A 26499-nucleotide genomic window follows, 5' to 3' on the forward strand; every position below is an offset into this window, starting at 1 on the left:
CCCTGCAAGGTCACCCGCGAGAGCCCCAGGCCTTCCGCGGCGCCCCGCCCCGCTCTCCGACACGCCCCCACGGCTCTCCAATGGTCGGGCGCGCGGCCGCCCCGCCCCGCCCCGGGCCAATCACGTTCTCAGGCAGACAGCCCCGCCCGCGCGACGTCACGGAGGGCGGGGCGAGCGCGTGAGGCTTGGCCGGCGCGCGGCGGTTACCCCCTGGCCGCGGCGGGCCGTGCGTCCCGGACGGCCGGACACCCACCGAGCGCGGTGCCCAGTCCCGCCCGGCCCGACCCCGGCGCCTCGGGTAAGTCCGCCCGCCGCGCAGAAGGGGAGGAGGCGGCGGCGCCCGGCGAGGTCCGCGTGGCCGAGTGACCTGAGCCCTCCCGGGCGCTCCCGCCGCCTCCGAGTCCCGGGCCGAGTTCTGCGTCCTCCCGGCGGATGGGTGGGTTTGACCCCCACTTCCTCGAGGAGGAACCCGAGGTTCCGAGAGAGTGAAACTTGCCCAGCCAGGACGTGCATCTCAGAGCCGGTCCCCGAGGCCACTTGGGGAAGTAGCCAGCTCGCCCCCGCCCCCTGCGGGCCAGAGTACTGTCGCACCCGCGGGCTCCTTCCGGACCTCTCCCCACGACACTCAGGTCCGGCTGCAGCCCAGACTCCCTCCTCACATCTTAGCCCCACACTGATCCAAATATTTACTTCCCCAGACCAGCCCCCCTCGCCTCTGTTCAGGTCCTGAACCATGCTGGACCGGAAACCTGGGGTGTCTTCAGGCCCCGGAGTTTCTGTCTTGCCCTCCCGGGTTTTTTTGTTTTTTTTTTTTGTACCTGGGACAGAACCCAGGGGACGCTTTACCACTGAGCCACATCCCCACGCATTTTATTTTTTATTTTGAGACAGGGTCTTGCTAAATTGCTTAGGGCCTGGCTAAATTTCTGAGACTGGCTTTGAACTTGGGATCCTTCTTCCTCAGCCTCCTGAGCCATTGGGATTACAGGCTTGCACCACCATGCCCTGCGACCTGCCCCCTCTTCTCCATCTGCCCCCCAACCTAGTAGACCCCAGCCCCAATCTCCTCTCAAGGCTCCTCCTCCAGTCCAGCCCCACCAAGGTCATCGAGGCCTTTTTGTTTTATTTATCTTGAAAACTTTTAAAGGGGAATATACCACATATACAGAAAACAGTGCAAACCGTAAATACACTGCTCAAGTAAATCTTCACGAAGTGAACACCTGGTGTAAACAGTGATGGAACATCCTCCAGAAACCCTCAGGGTGCTTGACCATCTTAATATGTTTCACCACAAATTGGTTTTAGGTAAAAACAAGCCAACCAACCCCCTACCTTTTTGGAGGGGGCATTGGAGATTGAACACAGGGGTATTTTATTGTTGAGGTTTTTTTCTTTTGTTTTAAGATGGGGCCTCTCCAAGTTACTGAAGCTGGCCTTGAACATGTGATCCTCCTTGGGCATTCCCACTATGCCAAGGAAATAGTCCTTTCTTTGTGTGTTTTTCTTTTTTCTTTCTTCTTCTTCTTTTTTTTTTTTTTTTTTTTTTTTAATGGGACTGGGGATGGAACCCAGGCCTCACACATGCTAGATAAGTGCTTTACTATTGAGCTACATCCCAGGCCTTTTATTTAGAGACAGGATCTTGCTAAGTTGCCCAGTCTGGCCTTGAACGGTTGATCCTCCTGCCTCAGTCTCCCGGGTCTCTGGGATTACATGCCTGGCCACTGCACTAGGCTTCTATATTTTTTTCTCTATGGGACCACCTATTATACATTGTCCAAAGTCCAAAAGGGTGAAACTCAAGTCTCCATCACACTGTTTCTCACCCAGTTTCAACCCAGTTTCCCACCTGAGTGTCTGGTCCTTATAGTTGCCAGAGACAGTAGATAAAGATTTTGATGTAAATGAAAGTATTTCATACACTCTATTTTCCTTTTTTTTTTTTTTTTTTAACAGTACTACAGATTGAACCTGAAGGGTCTCTACCACAGATACATCTCAGCCTTTTTGAGACAGATTCTCACTAAGTTGCTGAGATTGACCTAAAACTTGTGATCCTCCTGCCTCAGCCTCACAAGAACTGGGATTATAGGCAGGCACCACTGCACTGGGCCTCCTTTTTCACTTCTCTTGAATTTTCCTTATTGTTAAAGAGCTTCCTTGTAGTTGTTTCTAGCTGCACAGAATTCTGTCATAGCAGCCAGTGCCTAACTGAACATTTAGATTTATTTCTGCTCCTGTGCCCTGCCAGAGTGCTGTGATCAGTAACCTTCATCATTTCACAGGGATGTCTGCCAGATAAAGACTTAGGGGCAGATTTCTGGGGCAGAGGGTTTGTGTATCTATCATTTTGAGAAATGGGGCCTTGTAGCTGTCACCTGGAGTCACTGTCCCCACTGCTGCCAGCCTGAAGGGGAGCTGCTCAGTGTACTGACGCTGGTGGAGCTTTCCAGAACCCCACCCTTGGACTCCCCTGGCTGCCCACTCCCCTCACAGATTCCAGGGCCTAATTGACCCACCAGGGAGCTCTCCAGCAAAGACCCTTGGGTGGGCTGGGGATGGAGGGGTCCCCAGAACCTTGTTGGAGGGGGTTGCATCTCTGTCCTGAAGACAAATAGAAGCCATGGGGTCCGGGTTGTGGGAATGGCAACAGGAACAACAGCTTTGTTTTCCAAAAGATCATCTCTCTCTCTTCACTTCTTGGGAAGAGGTATGCAGACTCTGTCAGGAGACAGATCAGGTTTCAAGTCATCACAGCACTTATCACAGTTGTAATTATGTGATTAAATACTTTGCTGTGGTTTTGTTTTAGGGGGGTATCCATTACATTTTAAAAATTGAGATAAAATTCATAAAACACAAAATTCACCATTGCTCTGGGGTGTAGTGTAGTGGTAGAGCTTCACATGCACAGGGTCCTGAGCTCAGTCCCAGCACTACCAAACAAGTCACCAACATAGTCTTCTGTTCACTCTTAAAGTTGAGATGTTTCACATAAAACACATTTTCTATGGTAGATATACTAAGTTTTTTTTTAATATTTATTTTTTAGTTTTTGGCAGACACAACATCTTTTTTGTATGTGGTGCTGAGGATCGAACCCGGCCGAACGCATGCCAGGCAAGTGCGCTACCGCTTGAGCCACATCCCCAGCCCTATACTAAGTTTTAATAATAAACACCTGTGGGCTCAGCGCTCAGCTTAAAAATATTAGCAGTTTATTGTTTAGTGCCTGCCTCCCCCACCCTGGTCCACACTTCACTGGGTCCCCACAGTCTCTGTTTCCCAAATGAGTCAGTGAATGAGTGAGTGTGCGGAGCCACCATTCAGAGTGGCTTCCCACACGTGAGCACAAACAAACCTTCCATGTGTAGTGAGAGACCTGCAGAAAAACGCCACCAGAACTCCCCCCACTGTGCAGCAGCGTGAGGACCCAGAAATAGGCCTCCTCGGGACACTGGCTGGGGCACACCTGGGACACACCAAGGACTTGGAGACGCTCTGATGGAGGGAGTCAGGCCAGACCTGGGGCAAGTCAGGGGCTCCCTGGGACTCGGTTTCCTCCCTTGTAGAAGGATTGCTGAGCAGGTAGCTTCACCAGTCCCATCCTCTTTCTTCTTTTTCTATTTTTAAAAAAGTGGTAAAATACATAGAACATAAAACCTGTGGGTGTGTGTGTGTGTGTGTGTGTGTGTGTGTGTGTGTGTGTGTGGTGCTGGAGTTGGAGCCTAAGGCTTCACATGCTCTACAGCTGAGCTGCGCTCCAGCCCAAAGACTTACCCTCCTCATTTTAAAACGTGCAGCTAAGTAGCTCTTAGTACATTCATGATGTTGTGCAACCGTCACTACTGCCTCATTCAGAACATTTTTGTCACCCTAAATTGAAATCTTGAATCATTAACAGTCACCCCAGGTTCCTCCTGCCCCAATCCCTGGCAGCTGCCACTCTGCTTTCCGTCTCTGGGTTTGCCTATTCTGGATATTTCTTACAAGTAGAAACACACACAGAGTGGCCTTGTTACTGACCTCTCACTGAGAATATTTCAAAGTTCCCCTGTGGTGTGATGCGTTGGTACTTCATTCCTTTGTATGGTTGAAGAATACCCGCTGTGGTGTGCCATCCTCTTTCTTTCTTCCTCTTTTTTTTTTTTTTTTTTTGAGAGAGAGAGAGAGAGAATTTTTTTTCAATATTTATTTTTTAGTTTTCGGCGGACACAACATCTTTGTATGTGGTGCTGAGGATCGAACCCAGGCCGCACGCATGCCAGGCGAGCACGCTACCGCTTGAGCCACATCCCCAGCCCTGTTTGCCATCCTCTTTCCAAGACCTGGGAGGGAGTCTGCCAGTGTATTCTGCACTGAGTAAAGGGAGGTGGGAGAAGAGCCAGTGGCCACCCTGGGAAGTCAGGTTCAAAGGCTCTGCAAGCCCTGCAGCTGCAAGGGGTGGGGTGAGGAGAGGCACAGCCTGGAGAGTGCAGTCCTTTTCTCTCAAGGGGCACATGCCAACTCTATGTGTCACTTCACTGCTTGGTCCTTAGTTTCCCCAGAGGTGAGGTACGGCTGAGGCTTCACGGTTGAGGCTTCACGTAGGAGCCTCATGGGAGGGCGCTGGACACATGGCAGAACATGAGCCCAGAGCCCTGTTAGTGGCAGGTGGAAACTCAGGTCATAGAAATGCTTGCTGATGTACAGTCTCCAGGATGGAGAGGTCTGGGAGGGTGACACTGGGGACCGCGATGGTCAGGGCCACAAGGCTTCCCAGAGAAACGTCCTCCTAGTGAAGCAGGTGGAAGGAGACGCAGGAGATCAGTAGATGCAAAGCTCTGGAGTAAGCAGGTCCGGGGTGAGGACCCAGGTGGAAACCGTGCACACCCTGGATGGAAACTGCAGAGTGTGCTGGACTCCCTCCCTGCTGAGCCTGCCCCCTGCCTGTCTCCCACTTGAAGGAATGGCAGCAGCCAGGACCAGCCTGGGCCGAGTCCTCCCGGGATCCTCCATCCTGTTCCTCTGTGACATGCAGGAGAGATTTCGTCACAGTATCGTCTACTTCCCACAGATTGTCTCTGTGGCTGCTCGAATGCTCAGGGTATGTGTCAGCCTATTACCTGGATCAGAAGTCTAGGCCCCAGCCTCCTCCCTCAGACCAGGGTCCAGGCCCAGCCTCCTCCCCCAGACCCAGGGTCCAGGCCCAGCCTCCTCCCCCAGACCCAGGGTCCAGGCCCAGCCTCCTCCCTCAGACCCAGGGTCCAGGCCCCGCCTCCTCCCTCAGACCCAGGGTCCAGGCCCCGCCTCCTCCCTCAGACCCAGGGTCCAGGCCCAGCCCCCTCCCTCAGACCCAGGGTCCAGGCCCAGCCTCCTCCCTCAGACCCAGGGTCCAGGCCCAGCCTCCTCCCTCAGACCCAGGGTCCAGGCCCAGCCTCCTCCCCCAGACCCAGGGTCCAGGCCCAGCCTCCTCCCTCAGACCCAGGGTCCAGGCCCAGCCTCCTCCCCCAGACCCAGGGTCCAGGCCCAGCCTCCTCCCTCAGACCCAGGGTCCAGGCCCAGCCTCCTCCCTCAGAATAAGGCCTTTGTTCCCTCTCTCTGGCACAGGTGGCCCGACTGCTGCAAGTCCCAGCCCTGCTGACAGAGCAGTACCCACAAGGCCTAGGCCCCACAGTCCCAGAGCTGGGGGCTGAGGGCCTTCAGCCAGTAAGCAAGACCTGCTTCAGCATGGTGCCCACCCTGCAGCGGGAGCTGGACAGCCGGCCCCAGCTTCAGTCAGTGCTGCTCTGTGGCATTGAGGCCCAGGTTTGCATCTTGGTGAGATTCCCCACTGATCCCCTGGGGCCCCACATTCTCACCTGTAGGGACCTCCTCTGACCGGGGACTTACCTCCTAACCTGGGCCCCTGCTCTGATGTGAGCCTCCCTCAGCCCCATTCTGGGTCCCCAGTTCTGACCCAGCCCCTCACTTGGGCCCCTGGTTCTGGCCTGGGTTTGGTTCTGACCTTTCTCCACCCTAGCACACAACTCTGGACCTCCTGGAGCGGGGGCTGCAGGTCCACATTGTGGTGGACGCCTGCTCCTCACGCAGGTGAGAGTCCCTCCCGGGAGTGGATGTGTGTGTGGGTCAACTGGGGCCACCTGCCACATGTGCCAGAGTATCAGGTGTCTTTGCCACAGCATAGACACCTGCCCTCTCTTCCTCGGACTTGCTTACAGTCAGGTGGACAGGCTGACAGCGCTGGCCCGAATGAGGCAGAGTGGTGCCTTCCTCTCCACCAGCGAAGGACTCATCATGCAGCTTGTGAGGGATGCTGCCCACCCCAAGTTCAGGGAGGTAATGGATCCTGGTGTCCCCTCGCTGGGCCACCCTGCACAGGAGAATGTGTATGGGCGTGGGGTAGGCTAAATTCTGGTGGAGGATTGCTCCCACCGTGGTACATAAGTGAAAGGACATGTCAGATGCCCATAAAGACTCCAGAGAACAAGAGGGATGATGTGGGTGTTGGAGTGCAGAGGAGGGGGTTACCTGGGGTGGTTCAGGAGGCTTCTGAAGTTGGTGGTTTAGAATGAAATAAAGAATCCAGGCAGACATGGGGTGGACAGTCCAGCAGAGACCCTGTGAGCAGAACCCCCTGACACCCTGATACCCACTGCCAACTCTTCATGCCCTGGGCTTTTGCCCCATTGGGTGCTGGTGCCCATCCTCACCCTCTTCTGGTGCCTGACCAAATGCTAGTGTGCTCTCCTCACCACACCTTCAAACCCCTAGGCCTCAAGATGATGGGAAAAGACGCAACTAGAAAGCCCCAGTTCTTGCCCCTCCCCTTCCTTACATGCTGTTGAGCATCTGTTGAGCCACGTGGTTTGGCCAGGCAATGGCAGAATCAGCCCTCCTGGAGCTAGTAATGCAGTATGGAGACAAAAAGCCAATCCATGTTCAATAACAGGTTGTGACCCGGAGCTGGAATGTGCAGAGGGCGATGATAGGTCATCTGGAACCCAAAACCTGGAGGGTAGGAGCAGTCAGTTCCTTCCCTGGTGCAGGGAACAGCTGGGATAAAGCCCAGAGGGTAGGACTGAGCTTGCCTTATTCAAGGAACTATATGTTGGAGGTCATAGTTGGTGCTGGGCAGGTATGCAGAAGAGGCAAGGAAGGCAGGAGGTAGAGCCACATCTTGGCAATGATTTGGGATTTTAGCAATAGGCAGTCATCAGGGTTTTACACAGTAGAGCTGACCATAGTCAGATTAGCAAATAAAAAGATTTTCTGCTAAAAGGATGGGTCAGGTTGAGGGGAGAGGGAGTCCAGCAAGGGGGCAACTTCAGGCATTGAGGCAAGCAGTGATAGGGGCTTCACTAGGGTAGAAGCAGTGGAGATGCAGCCTTGGTTTTTGTTGTTTAATTTTCCGGAGATAAACTTGGTAGAACTTTTTGATGGATGAAATATGGTTGGTTGTTCATATTCAATAAGTAGTTAGGATAAATGGGTTGGAGTTCAGGGGGAAAGCCTGGGCTGGATTTTGGGAATCAAAGGCCAGAAGAGTGATGGGAGAAAGGAAATAACTGAAGAGGAAGTATAGACAAGAATCCCTGGACAAAGCCATCCATGTTTAGTGGTCTGAGCCAGCAAATCAGACTGAGATGGTTTGAAGTTATGACTTAAACCAGACAGATGTGATGAAAGAGAGGCCCTGGGAAAGCTTTTGAGAAGAGAGAATAGTTGACTTAGTCAGCTGCTGCCAAGAGTGTCAGGGAAGATGAAGATGGAGATGTGTCCCTCTGATTTGTCATCATGGAGATGGGGACCCTTGAAGACTTCCTGACTCCTCCCTCCCTCTACAGATCCAGAAGATCATTAAGGAGCCCGTCCCGGACAGCGGGCTGTTGGGCCTCTTCCAAGGCCAGAACCCCCTTTTCTGATGAATCTCCAGCCCTAACTTGAGGGGATACCACCCTCCTGTTACCCCATGGAAGTGCTCTTCCCCCATCCCTGTATGCCAAGAGTGGTGCCGTCCACCAGAGGTACCACCCCCTTGGGAGGGGAGGCGTGGTTGTGCCTTCCCATTGGGCAATTCTTCCCGGAAATGCAAATGAAACTCCTGGGATCTGGGCGGGAATTGGCTGAGAGTGAGGTGGGGGTGGGGCTGGGCCCCGGGCCACTTCAAGGGCCTGAACGGGGAGGGGGAAAGAGTATTACAGACTGGGACCCGGACTCGCAGAATAAACATTGATGTGGCTGTAGACCGAACCATTATTGGGTTTGGGGGGTTTCCTGGGGGCGACTGGGGTCCGCGGGTGGGAGAAAGAGGGGTCCTAAGCAAGTGGGGAGGGGGAGGTGCCTTTTCTCAGTCTGTGCAAGGCACTGGCGAGGACCGGCCGCTGCCACATCTGCACGGAAGCCGGCGCATCTGCACGGGAAAAAGCACCGCTGGCCGGGGTCGCTGCCACGCTGCGCCCCCATCGGCGCGGTGCGCGCACGCCCAGCCCGGCTGGCTCGCAGACACGCGCTCGCTGTGCCTCCCCCGGCCAGCCCCCACGCCACCACCCCCGACTCCCTGAGGGTCCCGCATCCGGAAGGTGAGGTGAGCGCGACCGCACCCCGTGCGGAGGGGGAGACTGAGGCACTGGACAGGGAGGAAGGAGCAGGCATGTGGATGGATGGGTGGATGGATGGATGGAAGGATGGAAGAAGAGACGGCTGCGTTGAGTGGTCCCTGTGCCCCGACGACTCAGGAGTCCAGGGACTCACATGAGAGCTCCAAGATTCTGCAGCCCCCTTGAAAATCTGGGAATTAGAACTCTATAGACGCCCAACCCCCCGGAGATTGACAGCCCTTGCCCCCTCCCAAGACTTAGGGACCTAAGAAGGTATCCTCTGCGTCCCCCCGGAATGCAGGGACGAGAGCCCTTAGCCAGCTAGCCCTTCACTACCGATGCTGGCAGCCCAGACCCCTCCCAGAAGGCCCGGCAGCACAGAGCCCAGCACCCCGTTCCCTGGGAGTAGGAGTCCCAGCCGCCCCTCCTCTGGAGCCCCTGGGACGGGAGTCGGCACCCTCGGCCCCCGCCTTCCGGATCCAGGTGTCCCCTCTGCACCCCCAGCCCGAAGCCTGCGTCTGGAGCCGCGCTCTCGTCACCATGGCAACGGGAGTCTATTTTGCGCTGGGAACACACAGCTCCCGCCGCAGCGCCCCCCCACCCACCTCTCCTGAGAGTGGGGGCCAGAGGGGCGGGGGTCCGAGGAAAGGGGACACTGGCATTCAGAGGGACAGAGGCACGCAGAGACAGGGAGCCAGAGGCAAAGGGACCGAACGTGGCGGAGACCGGGAAGACGCAGAGCCCAGCGGGGGAGGCAGGGGATGAAGGCTAAAACAGGGGGCGGATTGAGACCGAGATGCTGAGACCCAGGCAGCGCAGAGATGCCACAGACCTATAGGAGACTCTGACCCAAGGGCAGATCCCGGCAGCGACAGAGACCGGCAGTGGGCGGGCCGAGGAGGGGGCGGTGAAGGCAGGGGTCCAGGGAAGATGGATTAACGGGGACGCCTGGGGCTGGAGACCCCGGAGATGGAACCGCACGGGGACCTTATCTGGTCCCCCTATGTGGTCCCCCTCAGGTATTCAGCCAGGGAGGGTCGTGGTGTGGTCCTTGCCTTCCGGCCCTGCCACCTCTGCTCAACCGCCCCCCGAACCGGCATCCAGACCCCGCTTCTCCCTCCGCTTTCTCCTCCTGTGGGTCCTCCTTGCCTGCTTCTGACATTCCCACCTCAAACTGCCTCTGAACCCCGTGTTCCTGGAAACCCCTCTCGCCCCTCTCCATTGCATCCCCAGCCCCTCCACTGCCACTTGCTGACCCCATTGCCGCCATTCCAGAGTCTCTGACCCTTTCCAGTCTCCATGCCCCTCTCTCCCTCCCGCCACCTCGGTCTGTGCCCCCCAGTTCCCTAGGTGTGTGTCCTCCTCTGCTCACCACTGACCCGGCCCCCTCTCTCCACCTTTCACCTCCCCCCATGCACCACTCCTGGGGGACATATCTCCTCCCTTCTCTGTCTCTCTTCCCTGTCCCCTGACTCTTTCTGAACCCTCACCCCTCTCCCGGATCTCGACTTCCCTGTCAGTGTCTGCCCCTTGCTCTGGGCTTCTGGGCACCCTCAGCTCCCACCTCCTGCTGCTCTCTGTGGGGCTTCCCAGGGGGCAACTCATTAGGACCCACCATCCTCCAGCTGGCAAGGCTGAGAGGGGACAGCAAGAGAGTGGAATCTGGAACAGTGTTGGTGGCAGGAGGTCCACAGGACGTGGACCCAGAGCAGATCTGCCCCGGGCCTGGCTCCTTGATGTGTGTCCCCTGTCTCTCAGGTTGCAGGCCTGGCTGGAGAGGGCAGGCCAGGGCAGTGCATGGACACTAGGGTCTGGCCTGCCCCTCCCAGCTGTGGAGGAGGACAGAGCAAGAGGTGGGGGCCTTCTGGGGGCGGGGTGGGTTGTCACATGCCTGCTTCCAGGCTCTCCATCCCAGGCGAGGGTGTTGCCACGTGTGCGTGCACCCCGAGGCTCTGTGGCTGAGCTGTGAGGGACCCGCACAGATGTGTGCCCACTGCAGAGAGGTTGGCAGGCCCCTGGCTGGTTCCTGAGCTGCTGTAGCCCCAGATTGTCATGGTGTCTGAGTCAGAGGTGCAGAAATGCATGGCTGTGTCCATGTGGAGCTGCGGGGACCACACTGGGGTCCTTGCACATTGTGTCTGGTGCACTGTCTAGTGTCCTGTGCTCTGTGCCCCTGTGTGTGGGTAAGTGCTGTTGTGAGGTAAGGGAAGAGCTAGCTCCTGGTTTTTTTGTTTTGTTTCTGGTCGGGCACTGTGTCTGCAGATGTGTCCTCTGTCCACCTGTAGGTGCTGCCCGTATGGGGAGGTGCAGAAAGGCAGTTTTCGTGGGGGGAGACTGAGCTCGATTGGGAGTATGCTGCTCTGCCACCCCTGGGCTGGTCTTGCCATGCCCTGGCAGCGTGTCTCCCAGGTGTCCACTTGGATGCAGCGGAGGAGACAGCAGAATTCCTTTAGCAAGGGATGCCCAGCCAGAGGGTGGCACAGGATGGAGAAAGCAGAACTGCTACTCCACAGAACAGCCTTGTGCAGACGAGACAAAAGCCCCTCCTGTCCCATGAGCTCCCGAGTCTAGTGTTTCACAGGCAGATGGCAGCCTGTGAGTCTCCAAGGGCATCCCTTGCCCAGGTGGATGCAGCCCCTGTGGGGAGCAGGGTCCTGCTGGGCCCCTCTGCCAGCGTTCTGCCTGCCTAGTTTCCCATGGCAGCCTCAGTGGTGAAGGACCCCAGGTGGCTGTGTGTGTATCACCCCCATCTCTGGGTGTGGGATAGAGCCATTCCATTCGCAGTCTGCAGGCCTCAGTGCCTGAAGACCAAGTTCAGAGGCCACTGCACCACTCCTGCACTGTGGGGCTTAGGAGCTTGGATATCCCCATCTGAAACGTGCATAAGACAGAGAGAAACCCCTCTCACACTTGTTTTATCTGTTCAATAAACATTAATGGAGGGCTGGGGCCGGGGCTCAGTGGTGGAGCACGTGCCTAGCATGTTGAGGCACTGGGTTCCATTCTCAGCACCACATATAAATAAATAAAGGTACATCGACAACATGAATCCCACACCTACAAAGGACCAAGCACTAGTGCTGGGTGCCTGACACGGTGAGAGCGCTGACAGGAAGACCTGTCTTATGGATGAATAGTGCAGGGGAGGCGGGCGATGGGACCCCACAACATGGCGGGTGGAGGCAGGAGTTAGAGGATACCAAGTGGGGAGGACACTGGCGCATGTCCAGGCTGCTGCCAGAGGCTGGACAGGAGGCCCGCTGGGAGAAGCAACACCAGAGGAAAGCAGGGGGTCTTAGAAGAGAACAGCAAGGGCAAAAGGCAGAAAAGTGCCAGGTGTGGCCACACCTGGGATCCCAGCAGCTGGGGAGGCTGAGGCAGGAGGAGTGCAAGTTCAAGGCCAGCCTCATCTATTTAGGGAGACCCTGTCTCAAAATAAAAAGGGCTGGGGAGATGGCCCAGTTGTCGCGGCCCTGGGTTCAATCCCCTATACCAAAACAAACAAGGAAGGTAGGAAGTGGGCACCTGCTGGGCATGACCCTGACAAGCAGGAAGGGCCACAGAGAAGAGGAGCAGGGCGCAGGGCTCCTGGCAGAGCTGGGGCTTACCTGGGGGAGGCAGCCTAGGGTCCAGACGGGGAGTGGCTGGTGGGTCAGAAGCATGTGTGTGTCCCTGTCTGTTTTCACTACCGTGAGTGTGCACAGTGTTTACTGTTTCAGAAGCATGTGTGCCCATCCCTCTGTCCTCACCCCCCAAAGGAGGCCCCCTACACAGCCACTTCCGCCCCTCCCCTCGGCTCCAGGCAGTTACTAAGAGGCTTCTGGCCTACGGATTTGACACTGTGGATCAGGCACTCAGACTGGCCGCTTCCCCAGAGCAAGGCCTCACTCAGGGCAGTAGGCTTCTTTTCAGGGCTGACTGATATTCCTCTCTGCAGACTGCCCTGTTTTGTGTCTGTCCATCCCTGATGGACCTTGTCTCATGCTTGGTGCTGCTGTGAACAGTCATCTACATGTTTTTGTGTGAACATGTGTTTTCGGGTCTGCGGAGGAGAAGCGTGGGAGTGCAGCTTCTGAATCCCACCGTCACTCTGTGTCTAGCTGTTCCACTGTGCAGGTGAACCACTCTATCACAGCTGAACACCAAGCACAAGAGCCCCAGGCAGTGGGCATCCAGGCTGGAGTTCAGGGGTGGGTCCCACTGGGAGCTCAGATCGAAAGCTGAGGCTCCAGGTGGGGTGAGGCGGCACCCACACCCCCCAACCCTCTCCCCACCCAACTGCCAGCCACTTGTTGACAGTGTGTCCCTAGACACACGCACCCACTGGAAGGGGACGGATAGTAAAAACAGCACCTGATGATAGGGTCGGGTTAGTCCCACCCACTCTCCTTCCGCTGATGCTGCTTACTTAGGTTCCCTCCCCGTTCGCCAGTCTTCACAGCGCTATGCTCTCAACACGGATCACGTTTATCTGTGTCCATGACTCTCCCCTCTCACTGGAAGGCCACTCTCAGGCTGATGGAGCCCTGTAGGCTAGCTCCCCACAGCACCTTAGGGCTCCCAGAAGCCTGTGCCCCCAGGACTCAGTAGGCACTGCCTGGGGGCCCTGTGCAGAGGGAGTCGGCATCCCGACCTGGCGCCACAGGGCCTGCGCTACTGAGGGCAGCTTCTGGGCATCCTCCGGTAGGAGAGAGGAGGAAGCCTGCAGCTGCCCGCTGCCCACTGCCCAGTTCTGATGCTCAGTCGTCCTTCCTGGCAATGGAGCAAGTGCAGCCTCCTCTGCTACCTAAAGGAAGCCAGGCATCCTCCCCACCTGCTCGGTCCACTGGGTGGGCATGTCCTGGGCCTGGCTGGACTGTTGCCATAGAAACAGCTGGGAACCTGCCCTGAATGGCCCCAGACTCACTTCTCTACCCCCATCCAGTCTCCCTGCTGAAAAGAACAGTCCTTCCGGTCCGTGAAATCCTGCCCGATGCCTGCAGGCCCCGTCCGGAGCCCTTACAGGCTGGGTCCACCCTCCCAACAACCCTGGGATGACCAGCCTTACTCCTGCCCTTGTGAGGCATGGGGCTGTGGTGGGGTAAGAGCCACCAGGTGTCCACGTAGCTGCACTCCATTGAGCTGCAGATGAGCTGCCCTGCTACTCGGCCTCCCCCGCTGTGGACAGACACTTCAGACCTGAACTGTGAGAGTGTGGTGTGTATGAGACAGGGACGGAGAGAGGGGGCATAAATAGAGGACAGAAATGGGCATGGGGGCACTGAGGAGCCTGTGGGTGAGCCAGTGGCTCTCAGCCTGTGCCCCCATCTCCACCACGGGAACTCCAAGCAATGCCTGAGGTACCCTAGGTTGTCACAAACTGGGGGGCTGTGGATGCCGCTCAACATCCGGTATTCACAGGACGGTCTCTCAGGACAAAGCAGGATTCCTGCCCCATGTCAGCAAGCCCAGGAGAGAACCTGGCTCGAGTCCCCTGCCTGCCTGGGCTGCCAGCTTCCACTCCCAGCTCGGAGCTCAACCTCCCGCCCCACCCCCGTGTCCCCCACCCCACCATCCTGCCCCCCTCCAGGCCTCTGCCTGCTCCCGGGCCTCCCGGGCTCTCTTGCTCCTCTGCTCTCCCCACCTCCCGCCCTCCTTGCCTCCTCCATCGCACTCTCCTCCTTTGGCCTCTATTTCTGTGCACGCCCTGATGTCTCCGTGGACCCTCCGATCTTCCTCCCTCCGTCACTTGGTCTTTTCTCTGCGTGCCCCTGTCCTTTCCGTTCTCCTCCCCGGTGTGCGTCGCCTTTCCGTCGCGCTGGGATGCCTGCCCGACTCCGCGTGCAGCGGTCACCTCTGGGCCCCTTCCCTGCACCCCTCTGCCGTTCCGGCCACCTGTCTACGACTCTCCGCCTCTGGCCATCTCTCCCCTGCCCACACTCCAGCCTCCGCTTTCCGTTCCGCAGCAGCCTGGCGGCCGACCTCCTGCGCTCATGCCGGCCCTCCTGCTCCTCGGGACCCTCGTGCTCCTGGCCTCCACCGCCGGCCAGGCCGGGGCGCGCCCGTCCAACGCAACGAGCGCCGACCCCCCCGGCCCGCTGCCCGCCCTGTTAGCGCACCTGCGGCGCCTGACCGGGGCGCTGACGGGCGGCGGGGGCGCGGCGGGCCCGGGCGCCAACGGCACCAGGACCAGCCCCGCAGGCGGCCCCGGCGCAGCAGCCCGGGCCCCGCCTCCTGCCGAGCTCTGCCATGGCTACTACGATGTCATGGGCCAGTACGACGCCACCTTCAACTGCAGCACGGGCTCCTACCGCTTCTGCTGCGGAACCTGCCACTACCGCTTCTGCTGCGAGCACCGCCACATGCGCCTGGCGCAGGCCTCCTGCTCCAACTACGACACGCCGCGATGGGCCACGACGCCGCCGCCGCTGGCCGGGGGCGCGGGGGGCGCCGGGGGCGCGGGCGGGGGCCCAGGGCCAGGCCAGGCCGGGTGGCTGGAAGGGGGCCGTCCTGGGGGTGCGGGGGGAAGAGGGGGCGAGGGCCCTGGAGGCAGCACCGCCTATGTGGTGTGCGGGGTCATCAGCTTCGCCCTGGCCGTGGGCGTCGGAGCCAAAGTGGCCTTCAGCAAGGCGTCCCGCGCGCCCAGGGCGCACCGCGAGATCAACGTGCCCAGGTGCGTGTGCGCTGGGGAGCCAGGGTAGGGACCTGGGGGCGGCACCTGGGCCGTGGGAAGTGGAGCCTTTGAGCGAGGGGCGGGCTCCAGGGATGGGCTGGACCAGAGACGCCTAGAGGAGGAGGAGGCCCAGGGAGATGCGGGGCCTGAGACTGGAGAAGACCGGCCCACTGGGCTGTCTGAGCGGGGAGCGCCGGCCTTCCTGCACCCAACAACTATCTCTTTTTCTTTTTTCTCTTTTTCTTTTTGGTACTGGGGACTGAACCCAGGGGTGTTCTACCACTGAGCTATATTTCCAGACCTTTTTGTATTTTGAGTCATGGCCTCACTAAGATGGGTAAGGCCTCATGAAATTCTAAGAACTTGCGATCCTCCTGCCTCAGCTTCCCACGTTACAGAAATGTGCCACTGTGCCTGGCCTCCACAAACGTTTCTCAGTGACCTTCTGTGGGTCAGGAACTGGGATTACTGCATGACCAAAACAAGGTCCCGCCTTCTGCCGAGGGCTGTGTGGCCCAGGGCCAGCCAGCAGCTTAACCTTTTTTTTTTTTTTTTTTTTTTTAGTTGTAGATGGACGCAGTACCTTTATTTTATTTACTTACTTTTATGTGGTGCTGAGGATCGAACCCAGGGCCTCAAAGGCACGTGCTAGGCAAGCGCTCTACCGCTGAGCCCCAGCCCAGCCCTGCTTGGCCTCTGTGTTTCCTTGTCTGTACAGTGTGACAATCCTGACCTATCGGACTGTAGTGAAGATTAACTGAGTTGGTTCAGGTAGAGTCCTGGCGTGGCAGGTGCAGCCCAGCACAGTGGTACATGCCTGTAATCCCAGTGACTTGGGATGCCCAGGTGGGAGGATCACAGCTCCAGGGCAGCCTCATCAGCTTAGACTCTGTCAAAAAAATGAGATAAATATGGGGTGGGAGGTAACTCAGTGGTAGGGAACACTGGGTTCAGTCCCAGCACCTCCCCTGCCATGCAGACAAGCCCTGTGTCTGCAACCAAGTATGCATGCAATATAATTTTAGATATTAGTAATGGCTTGAAGGGAAAAAGCCCCATCAAGGGCTGAGAGTGTGGGGAAGTCTGGTTTAGATGAAATGGTCAGAAAAGGCCTGTCTGAGCAGAAACATGAAGAGAGTGATATCTTGGGAAGGGCATTCCAGGCAGAGGAACAGCATGTACAAAGGCCCTGAGGTGCCCTGACAGCAGCAGGAAAGGGATTGGTTCAGCTGAAGTGGTAAGCAAAGAGGCAAGGAGCAGCAGTCCGGGCCGAGTGTCTCTAACTGTGGAGGGGGCTCTGGGAGGGTCCTGACCTTGGGGGAGAAGCACCCACGCTGGGGTGAGACTAAACTGCTGGGGCAGGAGGCCAGGGCAATGTCGGGGGCACCGGGAGCTGGCGGCTCACGTGAAAGGTGGGAATGAGGAGTCGTGGTGACGGCGAGGTCTGGGGTCTGGGTGACTGGGCTCCTGGGGCTCCTTTGTGGCTTCCAGTTTCAGGATGGGGCAGAGCCACCAGGAGCCTGTGCAGGGACCACATGGGGTGGGGCAGTGAGCTGGGAAGGACCTCGGGGAAGTAGGGCCTAGAGAGGGCACCAGGGGCTCCCCGGAGGAGGGGGCAGGAGGGAAGGGCCCGGCCTCTCTCCTCCCTCCTGTCCCCAGGCCTCGGGCCACTGACCACCCCTCTGCCCCACTTAGGGCCCTGGTGGACATCCTGAGGCATCAGGCGGGGCCTGGAACCCGTCCGGACCGGGCCCGAAGCAGCTCCCTGACCCCAGGGACTGGGGGTCCCGACAGCATGCCCCCCCGGACGCCCAAGAACCTCTACAGCACAGTGAAGCCCCCCAACATCGGTGAGTGGTGTCACCGGGCTGCCTGGTCTGACGCGCCCTCATCCCTGTGGCCTCGCCCCAGCCCCCCTGGGGCCCCCAGCCTGCCCCCAGCCCCTGCCCGTCCTGAGCTGTCCTGCTCTCGGCACCCGTGGGCTCCGCAGGCGTCCTGAGTGCACCGAGGAGCGTCCCAGGGCTGCAAGGAGGACAAAAGGGGCTCCTCTGTCCTCGGGGAGGAGGGTCCCCAGAGTGAAACTGAGCCAAAGGGCTGCAGGGCGAGGGGCGACTGCAGCCGCGTAGGCCCTGGGCAGCTGGGCCAGCTGGAGGCCAGGGGGAGGCTGGGCTGAAGGAGGAGAGACTGCCTGGTCCTGAGGGCCACGGGAGCCACGGGGAGCAGCTCCCTCAGAAGAGAGGGGAAGAGCCACGCCTCTGGAGTCAAAGAGGGAGAGAGGAAGGGGAAGAGGCTTGGGAGGAGGCTGGGATGATGGTCCCGGGGAGCAGCGAGGACTGAGCTGGAGTCGGGGGGAGGGGAGGAGAGGGTCTGAACAGTTATAAGAAGGAACATTCAAGATGGATGCTGAATAGTTTTCCAGGCAAGAGGAGGAGGAGGGCAGAGAGCTGCACACCTGGGATCCCAGCCACTCGGGAGGCTGAGGCATTAGGATGGCATATTTGATGCCAACCTGAGCAACTTAGACTTGTGTCAAAATAAAAAGGGCTGGGGACGGAACTCAGTGGTAGAGCACGTGACTTGCATGTGTGGGGTCCTGGGTTCAATCCCCAGTACCAGAGAGGACAGAGAGAGGGAGAGAAAATAGAGAGAGAGAGAGGGAGGGGGAGAAGGGCTTCAAGGCAGCCAGAAAAGAATAACAGCATGTGCAAAGGCCCTGGGCAGAACTGAGCTGGGCTGACGCAGGCCTCAGAGAGAGGAGCAGCGAGAGGGAAGATGAGGCTTCAGATTTCCAAGGGCCTCATCACCATTCCCCAGTCCCATGTCGTCCCATGGGTGAGGGTGAGCTGTAGGAAGGGTTTCCGCAGAGGACGGGCAGCAGTGTGTCGAGATGCACTGGCTGAATGGTCAGGGGGAGAGCATGGGTCAGGGTGGACACCTGGAGGCCAGGAGGGACCGAGCAGACATGAGTGGGGAGTTGGAGAGAGGCTCTCTGGCCTGGACTTTAGAGTGGGTGTGGCCGCAGCCCCTCCCCAGCCATGAGCCTGTGCCGCACACTGCCCCCTGCAAGTCCCCAACTGTCACCATACACAGCCAATGGCTGGTCTGACCTGGGGGCCCCAGTGAGGCCTGACCGAGGGCTGAGCTCAGGGCCGGGATCTGTCCAGGAGGTGGGGGCAGCAGGGGCAGTGACATCGCCTTCTTCTCCGTCCCCTCAGAGAATCTGCACCACAACTACCTGCACCTCAGCGCCAACAGCCCCACGCACCGAGCCGCCATGCTGGGTACGCAGAGGGCTCCTCCCGCCAGGGGCGCCCGAGCCAGGCCTGGGAAGGAACCGGAGCGAGGTGCCCTGTGCCCTGCTCACAGCGCCCACAGTGCCAGCCACCAAAGCAGCCTCCGTGTCCTCCAGGGGACATGGAGGGGTCCTCCTTCCACCCATGTGAGAGGGGGCACACCAGGCTGCACCCCAACCCCAGACAGTGCCAGCTTGCGGTGTGTCTTCCTCCCCGCAGCAGGCCTGGGCACTGGTGTGGGGCAGCTAAGGTGACTGGATGGCTTTGAGGGGCTGGGGTCCCAGATTTCTGCCTCCCCCAGGGAAGGGGTCCAATTGACTAAGTGGGTCTGTGGGTGGAGGACGGGGGTCTGGACCCTGGGTCTGAGGGAGGAGGTGGCCTGGACCCTGGGTCTGAGGGAGGAGGTGGCCTGGACCCTGGGTCTGAGGGAGGAGGCTGGGCCTGGACCCTGGGTCTGAGGGAGGAGGCTGGGCCTGGACCCTGGGTCTGAGGGAGGAGGCTGGGCCTGGACCCTGGGTCTGAGGGAGGAGGTGGCCTGGACCCTGGGTCTGAGGGAGGAGGCTGGGCCTGGACCCTGGGTCTGAGGGAGGAGGTGGCCTGGACCCTGGGTCTGAGGGAGGAGGTGGCCTGGACCCTGGGGTCCATGTATGTGCCGGGTCTGGACCCAGGGCTGACCCCTGCCTGCTCCCCAGACTGGAGGGCCCTGCCACCACCCAGCCCCTCCCTGCACTACTCCACGCTGTCCTGCTCTCGCTCCTTCCACAACCTCTCGCACCTGCCCCCGTCCTATGAGGCTGCTGTGAAGTCGGAACTGAACCGCTACTCCTCCCTGAAGAGGCTGGGTGAGTCTGGGGAAGGGGACAGGGGTTGGGTTCAGGGCGGTGGGCTGTTCAGGTTTACAGTCCTCTAAAAATTTAGATCCTCTCTCAGGATTTTATCCACATTTGTTCCAGAAGTACCCAAGGCAATTTTGTAATAGAATTACCTGGGGTATCTTTTTTAATGAAGACCTATTGCATTTGTGGGGGTGGTACCGGGGTTTGAACTCAGTGCTCAACCTCTGAGTCACATCCCCAGTCCTATTTTGTATTTTATTTAGAGACAGGGTCTCACTGAGTTGCTTAATGCGTGCCTCGCTTTTACTTAGGCTGGCTTTGAACTTGTGATCCTCCTGCCTCAGCCTCCTGAGCCGCTGGGAGTACAGGTGTGTGCCACCGCACCTGGCCACCTATTGCAATTTTCAGTAATATAACTTAAGCAAAGAAAACAAGTTCTTGTTGGCTTGATCATGGAAAGTCTACATGTCTCTACCTTAAGATATGGCTGGATCCAGCAGCTCAAGAGTTTCTTCAGGATTTTATAGTCTCAGCTTTTCTTCACAAGCGGGCCTCGTTTTCAGACAGGTTCTCTCCCCATAATCGCAAAGATTGCCCCATGAATTTTTTTTTTAAGAGAGAGTGAGAGAGGAGAGAGAGAGAGAGAATTTTTAATATTTATTTTTTAGTTCTCGGCGGACACAACATCTTTGTTGGTATGTGGTGTTGAGGATCGAACCCGGGCCGCACGCATGCCAGGCGAGCGCGCTACCACTTGAGCCACATCCCCAGCCCCTGCCCCATGAATTTTCCGGCTGTCATTCTACCATGTCAGCTTAAGTCTCCCTGGCAGAAAAGAATCCCTTTTCTGCAATCCCAGCAAAAACCGCAGGCCTGGATACCACTGGTCACATGCCACTCTCTGAACCAATCATCGTCACCCTGGTTAGGCATTTCCCAGCCCGAGGACTTTCCCTGGTGGTGGAGTAGCTTTCTAACATTTTGAACTGAAAACCACACTAAGACATGCTTTTTATATCACGATCTGTGAGGCACACATATATGCATACTTTTAACTGCAGAAAAGCTTTGAAACTAGTTATCATGGGCATTTTCAAACACTTGTGGAAGTAGAGAACATCTGTAAATGAAGCCCATGTTCCCTCTCAGCTCTAGCCACGAGCCTTATTCTGTTCCCGTCCTCTCTGTGCCTGTGTTTTGGGGGGTTCTGTTAAACTAACCCCAGGCGTGGGGCCATTTCATCCCCTAACATCGGAGCCTCGCTCTCTGGACCCTTCATTCCTCATCCTGAGGACGTCTGTTGGTCTAGCCTTCTTTCCTATTCTATCCCCTTTTCCAAACTGCGAGTCCCTACCCGCAAAACTCTCTGCACCTCCCGGCAGTGACTCTAAATGCCAAGAGGGAGGAACAGTGCTCCAGGGTGGAAGGGGGTGAAGAGAGTCCCCAGAGCCAGAGTGGGTTCACCTCCGGAAAGAAGGGGTACTCAGAGGCCAAAGAGAGGGACCTGGCCTCCCGCCCAGCAGTGGACAGTGGAGTGGGGCGCGGGGCTGTGCACGGCTGGCGCAGCCGGCTCAACCGAGGGCCCTTTGGGCGCACCCGCGGGAGCTCCCCAGGCAGCTGGGGGGGGGGAGGGGGGGGAGGCAGGCCCTGGGCCGCCGGGAGGGACACTCTGCACCTTTCCCCTTCTTTCCCAGCCGAAAAGGACTTGGACGAGGCCTACCTGAAGCGCCGGCACCTGGCCGAGATGCCCCGCGGGACGCTGCCCCTGCACGCGCTGCGGCGACCCGGCACTGGAGGCGGCTACCGCATGGAGGGCTGGGGTGGCCCGGAGGAGCTGGGCCTGGCGCCCGCGCCCAACCCGCGGCGGGTCATGTCCCAGGAGCACCTGCTGGGCGACGGGGGCCGGGCCTCGCGATACGAGTTCACGCTGCCTCGCGCGCGCCTGGTGTCGCAGGAGCACCTGCTCCTCTCCTCGCCTGAGGCCCTGCGACAGAGCCGCGAGCACCTGCTGTCGCCCCCGCGCAGCCCAGCGCTGCCCCCCGAGTCGGCCCCCCGGGCCAGCCTGGCGGCCTCACACTCCAACCTGCTGCTGGGGCCTGGGGGGCCCCCGACGCCGCTGCACGGGCTGCCGCCCTCCGGCCTGCACGCCCACCACCACCACGCCCTGCACGGCTCCCCGCAGCCCGCCTGGATGTCCGACGCCGGGGGCGGGGGCACGCTGGCCCGGAGGCCGCCCTTCCAACGCCAGGGCACCCTGGAGCAGCTGCAGTTCATACCTGGCCACCACCTGCCCCAGCACCTGCGCACTGCCAGCAAGAACGAGGTGACTGTCTGAGGCCGGGCGGGGGCCCGCGGGCTGCGGCCTTCCAGGCCCCCTGCCCCAAGTCGGGATCCACCGGCACAGGCTCACACACCCCAGGGTCCAGAGACCCAGATGGGCCCTTGAACCGAGACCAAGCCTCCCGCCAGGATGTCAAACGGCAGACAAGATCCCTCCTCCTATTATGTCACTGAGTCAATGCCTCCTTCCCATGATGTCATCGCAGAGGAAGAGGCCTGCACATGAAGTCACTAGCAGAAATGTCTGTGTTCTACGATGTCACTAGCGGGACAAAATCCCTTCCCATGAGGTCCTCACAGAGGAAGAGGCCTGCCTATGAGGTCATCACTAGAGGCCGAATCTACTCTCTATGACATCACCACGGACTTTCTGTGATATCCCTGCGGAGGCAAGTCTCACCCTCTGAAGTCATCCTGAGCTCCGAGGCCTCTCTGGCGTCAGTGTTGGGGGGAAAATACTTTCCTTCTGGTTTTTGCTATGGACAAGATGCCTGTGTCCTAGGATGTCATTGCTATAGACAAAGCCATCTCTCTGGGACACACTGCAGGAGAAATGCCTGGCTGGTTGTGTCCTCACCAAAGGTAAGGCCTCCTCTCCACAACACTGTCACAGAACTCTGCCCCCTTCCTGGGATGCTGTCACCAGAGAAGCTGCCCTGCCCTATGATGCCACCAGAGAGGCTGTGGCTGTTCCTGGGGGATGCCATCACCAGAGATGACAACCTGCTCCTGTGACCTCTCCAGAATGAGGCGCTTTGGCAATGTCCCCACCAAATGCCACCCACGGGGGTGGTGATGACACCAGGAGACACCTCACTGCTGTTGCCATGTGTGAGAGGGCGAGGCGTGATACCGAGCCAGGACCACCCTGGGGGAGTGCTAGAGAAAGCTCCTGTCCTGAGATGTCACCTAAGTGTCACCACTCAGAGGCCACCCTCTGGGACCAGTCTCCACCAGTGAGGACTGTGTGGCTGTCGGCTGTTGACAGTGACTCTCCACGTTTCAGCGTGATCACCAAGAGCTTCCCCTCAGAGGCAGTGTCTGCTCGGAACACCCATCACTGGTGACGGTGTCACCAGAGTTTCTGCCGCATCCCACTAGGACTTGGCTTGGTGGCTCCTTCCCTGACCCCAGGGATATGACCACCATGATGCCTGCCAGAGCCTCTAAAGGGAGGTTGGGCCCCTGTGCAGTGACTCCCAGGAGCCGTGTCCCTAGATGGGACACTCTGACCCACCTAGCTCCTGGAGCCGTGGCACTTGTCTCTGCCACAGGTAGAGACATCACCAACTCTGTCAGCAAAGTCCTAGCCTCCTACTGGAGGGGGAGGGTTGGGGTGTGCCTGCTCTTGATCTTGGCCAGGACATCATCAGTGCCACACAGGGTCCACCACTCATGATGACAGAGCACTTGGGGTCAAATGTTAACCAGTCGTTTGCCAGGATTCCCTCTGACCCACCTCAACCATCCTCTTTTTCCAGGATTTTCCATAATTAATACTGTCATCATTTCCCAAGATTCCCTACAGCCAGTGGTGTCACCATCTCTCAGGATCCAGCACAAGCATGGTGTCATTACATCCTAGAATCGACCCTAACCAGTCATGTCCTTGCCTTCTAAATCTCTATCAGGACCCATTAGGACTGATGATGCCAGAATTTTTTCCCAGAATTCCCTGTGATTACCTCCCAGGATCTGCTTTACCCACGTCTCCACGTCCAGGACCCACCGTACTTTGGGGTTATCGCTTCCCAAGATCCTCTCCAGTCACAGAGTCCTCCATGCCCCCCAATCCACCACAACTGTGGTGTGCTCATCTCCCAGGAGCTAGGAGAGCCAATGGTGTCTAACCAACCTCAGTGTCTTCGTGACCCGTGATACGTGATGGTACCTAGTAATCATCATCTTCTTCCAAGATCTGTGGGAGCCATGGTGTCTCCACCTCCCAAGATCCACTTCCACCATGTGCCATCACCTCCATCCCTGGGGGATGCCATCACTAGAGATGACATCCAAGATCTGTGTCACCATGTGTCCAGATCCATGAGAGTCAACAGTATCAGCACCTCCTAGAGCCCACTGCAGCCATGTTCTCATCATCTCCGAGGAGTTATCACCACCGACGTCCATCATAACCATGGTGTCATCATCTCCCTTGATCCGTGACACCCAGTGTGTCCCCATATACCAGGCGCCATGTGCCATTGCCTCCCCAAAGCCACCATCTGAGGGGTCGAGTACATGACAGGTTACATTTCAATTTTCCTCCAGGGTCAGCAGAACATGCCATCTTCCCGTTCCCTCAAATGAGTAGTGTGGAGCCCGCTGGCCCCTCGGGTGACGTCACCCCACTGTGCCCTTCTTGATTATGCCACTGCCTCTTTCCTGACAGGGTGGAGGCCCAGATCAGCCCCATCACAGGCTTGGCCTTGGCCAGCATCCCTTCGCTCCTGGTGAGGGTACCCGCAGACAGCATCACTGCCCCTTGCCCAGCCATCTGATTGGTGACAGGGTCACCCGGCGACCTCTCCTCAGCACCAGACTTGGGGCACCCCAGCCCTTGGATGGTATCACTGGCCCTTGCCTGAGCTGTGTTCCCTGGACCCCACCAGGATCAGAACTTACTGGCTCGGGCCAAACTCTCTTCAAAGGCCCCTGGCCCTGAGGAGGCAACAGCAGCTGAGCACCCGTGGCTGTCGGCTCCGCCTCTGCTGGCCTGACTCTGGGAGCAGCAGCCCCTGCTGGAACCACCTTCAGGGGCTAAGGGTGCTCCTTCGCCCCCTCTCCAGCTACCAGGAGTGTCCAGGGAGTCCCCAACACCCAACGCACAATCTGCCCCAATTCTCTTTGTATATAGCCATGTTGCAGGGGGTGGCCATTCCCCGTTCTTAAAGGGCTACATGCCCCCCTTCCCCAGCCCCCAGGGCGAGGTGGGGGGGCCTCTTCTCCCTCCTCTGGGCCACCCTCTCCCTTTTATGTCTCCCCCTAAACACTGGCCTCTCAGCTCCTCCCTTCTGGTCAGGAGTCTGGGGCACTAATTGGGCATACTGAGGAAACCGGGGGGCCCCAGTCCACCCAGGCCCCGGTGCCAGTTTTTCAGTCGCATTGCTTACGGCTGCTCTCATGGGCTGCTCCTCCGTCCCTTCTGAGGCCTCCTTCCAGTGTGCTCAGGCCCAGTCCGACCTCCCCGAGGAGCCAGCTGGAGCGCCGCCCCAGCCCGGGGCCCTCCCCACTGCTCAGCACCCCCATGAGCACTCAGCTGTCTCTGGTCCCTGGAATCGGGAGGTTTGGGGTCTTTCAGCTGTGGGGTGCCCCTGCACCTGCTCTCCCCTAGCCTGGACTCTAGGGATCTGGCCTCGCCCTCCACCCTCAGTTCACTCGGCACAGGCTGCCTGACCCTGGGGCCTTGACCTCTTAACTCAAATAAGCCATAGTGGGGAGCGGGCTAGAGGGTGGGCCAGCAGGCGCATTCGCCTGTCCCCCTTGATGCTTATGGAGCTGGGACCTCACCATCTGTCTTCCCCCGCGGCCCCAATAAATGCACACAAACACGTGTGCTCACGTGCACACCCACGCACAAGCACCTCCCTCTGACTGGGGGCTGCCAAGGGGCGTCACTGAAAGTGATAAGCAGTTCCAGACCAGGAGACCCTCCACAGCTCTGCCCACCTTCCCCTCCTCACGCCTCCCTCCAGCACTGGACCCTGCCTCGATTTCCTGGTAAGGACAGCTCAAGGAGCTGAGACTTGGTATTTTTTGGAATAAACTGACGTTTCCTGATCTGTGGTCTCCAGGTTTTCTGGGGCAAAGGATGGGCCCCTGGGGTTACCCACACGTGTAGCTGATGGCAGGTTGGTGTTTCTCCAGGGACACTTCTAGTGTCTACGTCTAGGTGGCTCAGGGACAGCCCTCGCCCTGACCACCACGCTGGTGGTGCCAGTGGGGTCGGGTGGGGCAGGGTTGTAGCTGGCTTTTAAGTTCTGGATCTTTTCCTCAGAAACTTCTCCACTCTGAGCATGTAAGCATGTGTTTGCAGATGCTGGAAGTCATTTTCTTATATCTGAAAATTTTGACTAAATATCAGCAAGAGGAAGGGCAGGGGACTTTTCTAGAACTGCAAACTGGGTGGCTTACACAACAAAAGTCGATTGTCTTGTGGTTCTGAAGTCTGAGGTCAAGGTGTGGGCAGGGTGGTTCCCAGGCCTCTCCCCAGCTCCCTTGTCTTGAGGTCACTGTCTTTCCCTGAGACTATCCATGTCTTCCCTCTGCCCCTGTTTCTGTGCTCACAATTCTCCCCCCCACCCGCTTTCTATTTTTTTTTTTAAAGACTGTCAGTGTCGTGTTGGGTGAGGGCCTCCCTCATGACTTCTAGAAAGACCAGGCTCCAACACCTTCCTCCTGCCTCAGCCTTCTGGGTGGCTGGGACTGCAGGTGGACATCACTGGCCCTGGCTTCCAGCATCCCTTTTATGGGGGGTACCAGGGATTGAACCCAGGGGCACTTAACCTCTGAGCCACACCTCCAGGCCTTTTTTTATTTTTTAAAATTTTTATTTGTTGTAGTTGTAGGTGGACAGAATGCCTTTATTTTATTTGTTTATGTGGTGCTGAGGATCGAATCCAGTGCCTCACACATGCTAGGCCAGCACTTTGCCACTGAGCTACAGAACCAGCCCCCCAGGCCTTTTATTTTGAGACAGGGTCTCCCTAAGTTGCCTAGGGCCCCACTAAGTTGCTGAGGCTGGCTTTGAACTTGCCATACTCCTGCCTCAGCCTCCCAAGCCGCTGGGATGACCG

The 26499-nt window shown here is 58.2% G+C and overlaps 2 protein-coding genes and 1 long non-coding RNA gene across 11 annotated transcripts; 2 read left to right on the forward strand and 1 right to left on the reverse strand.

Annotated features, from left to right (window-relative positions):
- Positions 1–158: 158 nt before the first annotated feature.
- On the forward strand, positions 159–8228 carry Isoc2 (isochorismatase domain containing 2). 4 transcript variants are annotated; one of them, XM_078031405.1, is made up of 8 exons: positions 159–298; positions 3056–3123; positions 4206–4271; positions 4950–5089; positions 5593–5802; positions 6005–6075; positions 6204–6321; positions 7830–8228. In XM_078031405.1, exons 2-8 carry the CDS (start codon positions 3117–3119, stop codon positions 7905–7907), a joined length of 690 nt encoding a protein of 229 aa, XP_077887531.1. In that variant the 5' UTR covers positions 159–298; positions 3056–3116; the 3' UTR covers positions 7908–8228. The 4 variants fall into 4 exon arrangements, with proteins under 4 accessions (XP_077887531.1, XP_077887532.1, XP_077887533.1 ...); XM_078031406.1 differs by having other exon boundaries at positions 5593–5790; XM_078031407.1 differs by lacking the exon at positions 4206–4271.
- On the reverse strand, positions 292–21222 carry LOC144370679 (uncharacterized). Of its 3 annotated transcripts, none has more exons than XR_013430558.1 (4): positions 19839–20996; positions 15837–16123; positions 4030–4141; positions 292–2724 (listed from the first exon to the last, which is right to left on the reverse strand). It is a non-coding gene; the product is annotated as an uncharacterized LOC144370679 (long non-coding RNA). The 3 variants fall into 3 exon arrangements; XR_013430557.1 differs by lacking the exons at positions 292–2724; positions 19839–20996 and adding exons at positions 3200–3626; positions 21084–21222; XR_013430556.1 differs by lacking the exon at positions 292–2724 and adding an exon at positions 3200–3626 and having other exon boundaries at positions 19839–20995.
- On the forward strand, positions 8327–25483 carry Shisa7 (shisa family member 7). 4 transcript variants are annotated; one of them, XM_040279896.2, is made up of 6 exons: positions 8327–8569; positions 14528–15234; positions 16930–17084; positions 18450–18515; positions 19220–19369; positions 21058–25483. In XM_040279896.2, the coding sequence occupies exons 2-6, from the start codon at positions 14555–14557 to the stop codon at positions 21696–21698; spliced, it is 1692 nt and encodes a 563-aa protein (XP_040135830.1). In that variant the 5' UTR covers positions 8327–8569; positions 14528–14554; the 3' UTR covers positions 21699–25483. The 4 variants fall into 4 exon arrangements, with proteins under 4 accessions (XP_040135830.1, XP_005341635.1, XP_040135831.1 ...); XM_005341578.5 differs by having other exon boundaries at positions 14531–15234; XM_040279897.2 differs by having other exon boundaries at positions 8327–8564.
- The last annotated feature ends 1016 nt before the right edge of the window (positions 25484–26499 follow it).

Source organism: Ictidomys tridecemlineatus, chromosome 15 (genome assembly GCF_052094955.1).
Source record: "Ictidomys tridecemlineatus isolate mIctTri1 chromosome 15, mIctTri1.hap1, whole genome shotgun sequence".
NCBI lineage: Eukaryota > Metazoa > Chordata > Mammalia > Rodentia > Sciuridae > Ictidomys > Ictidomys tridecemlineatus.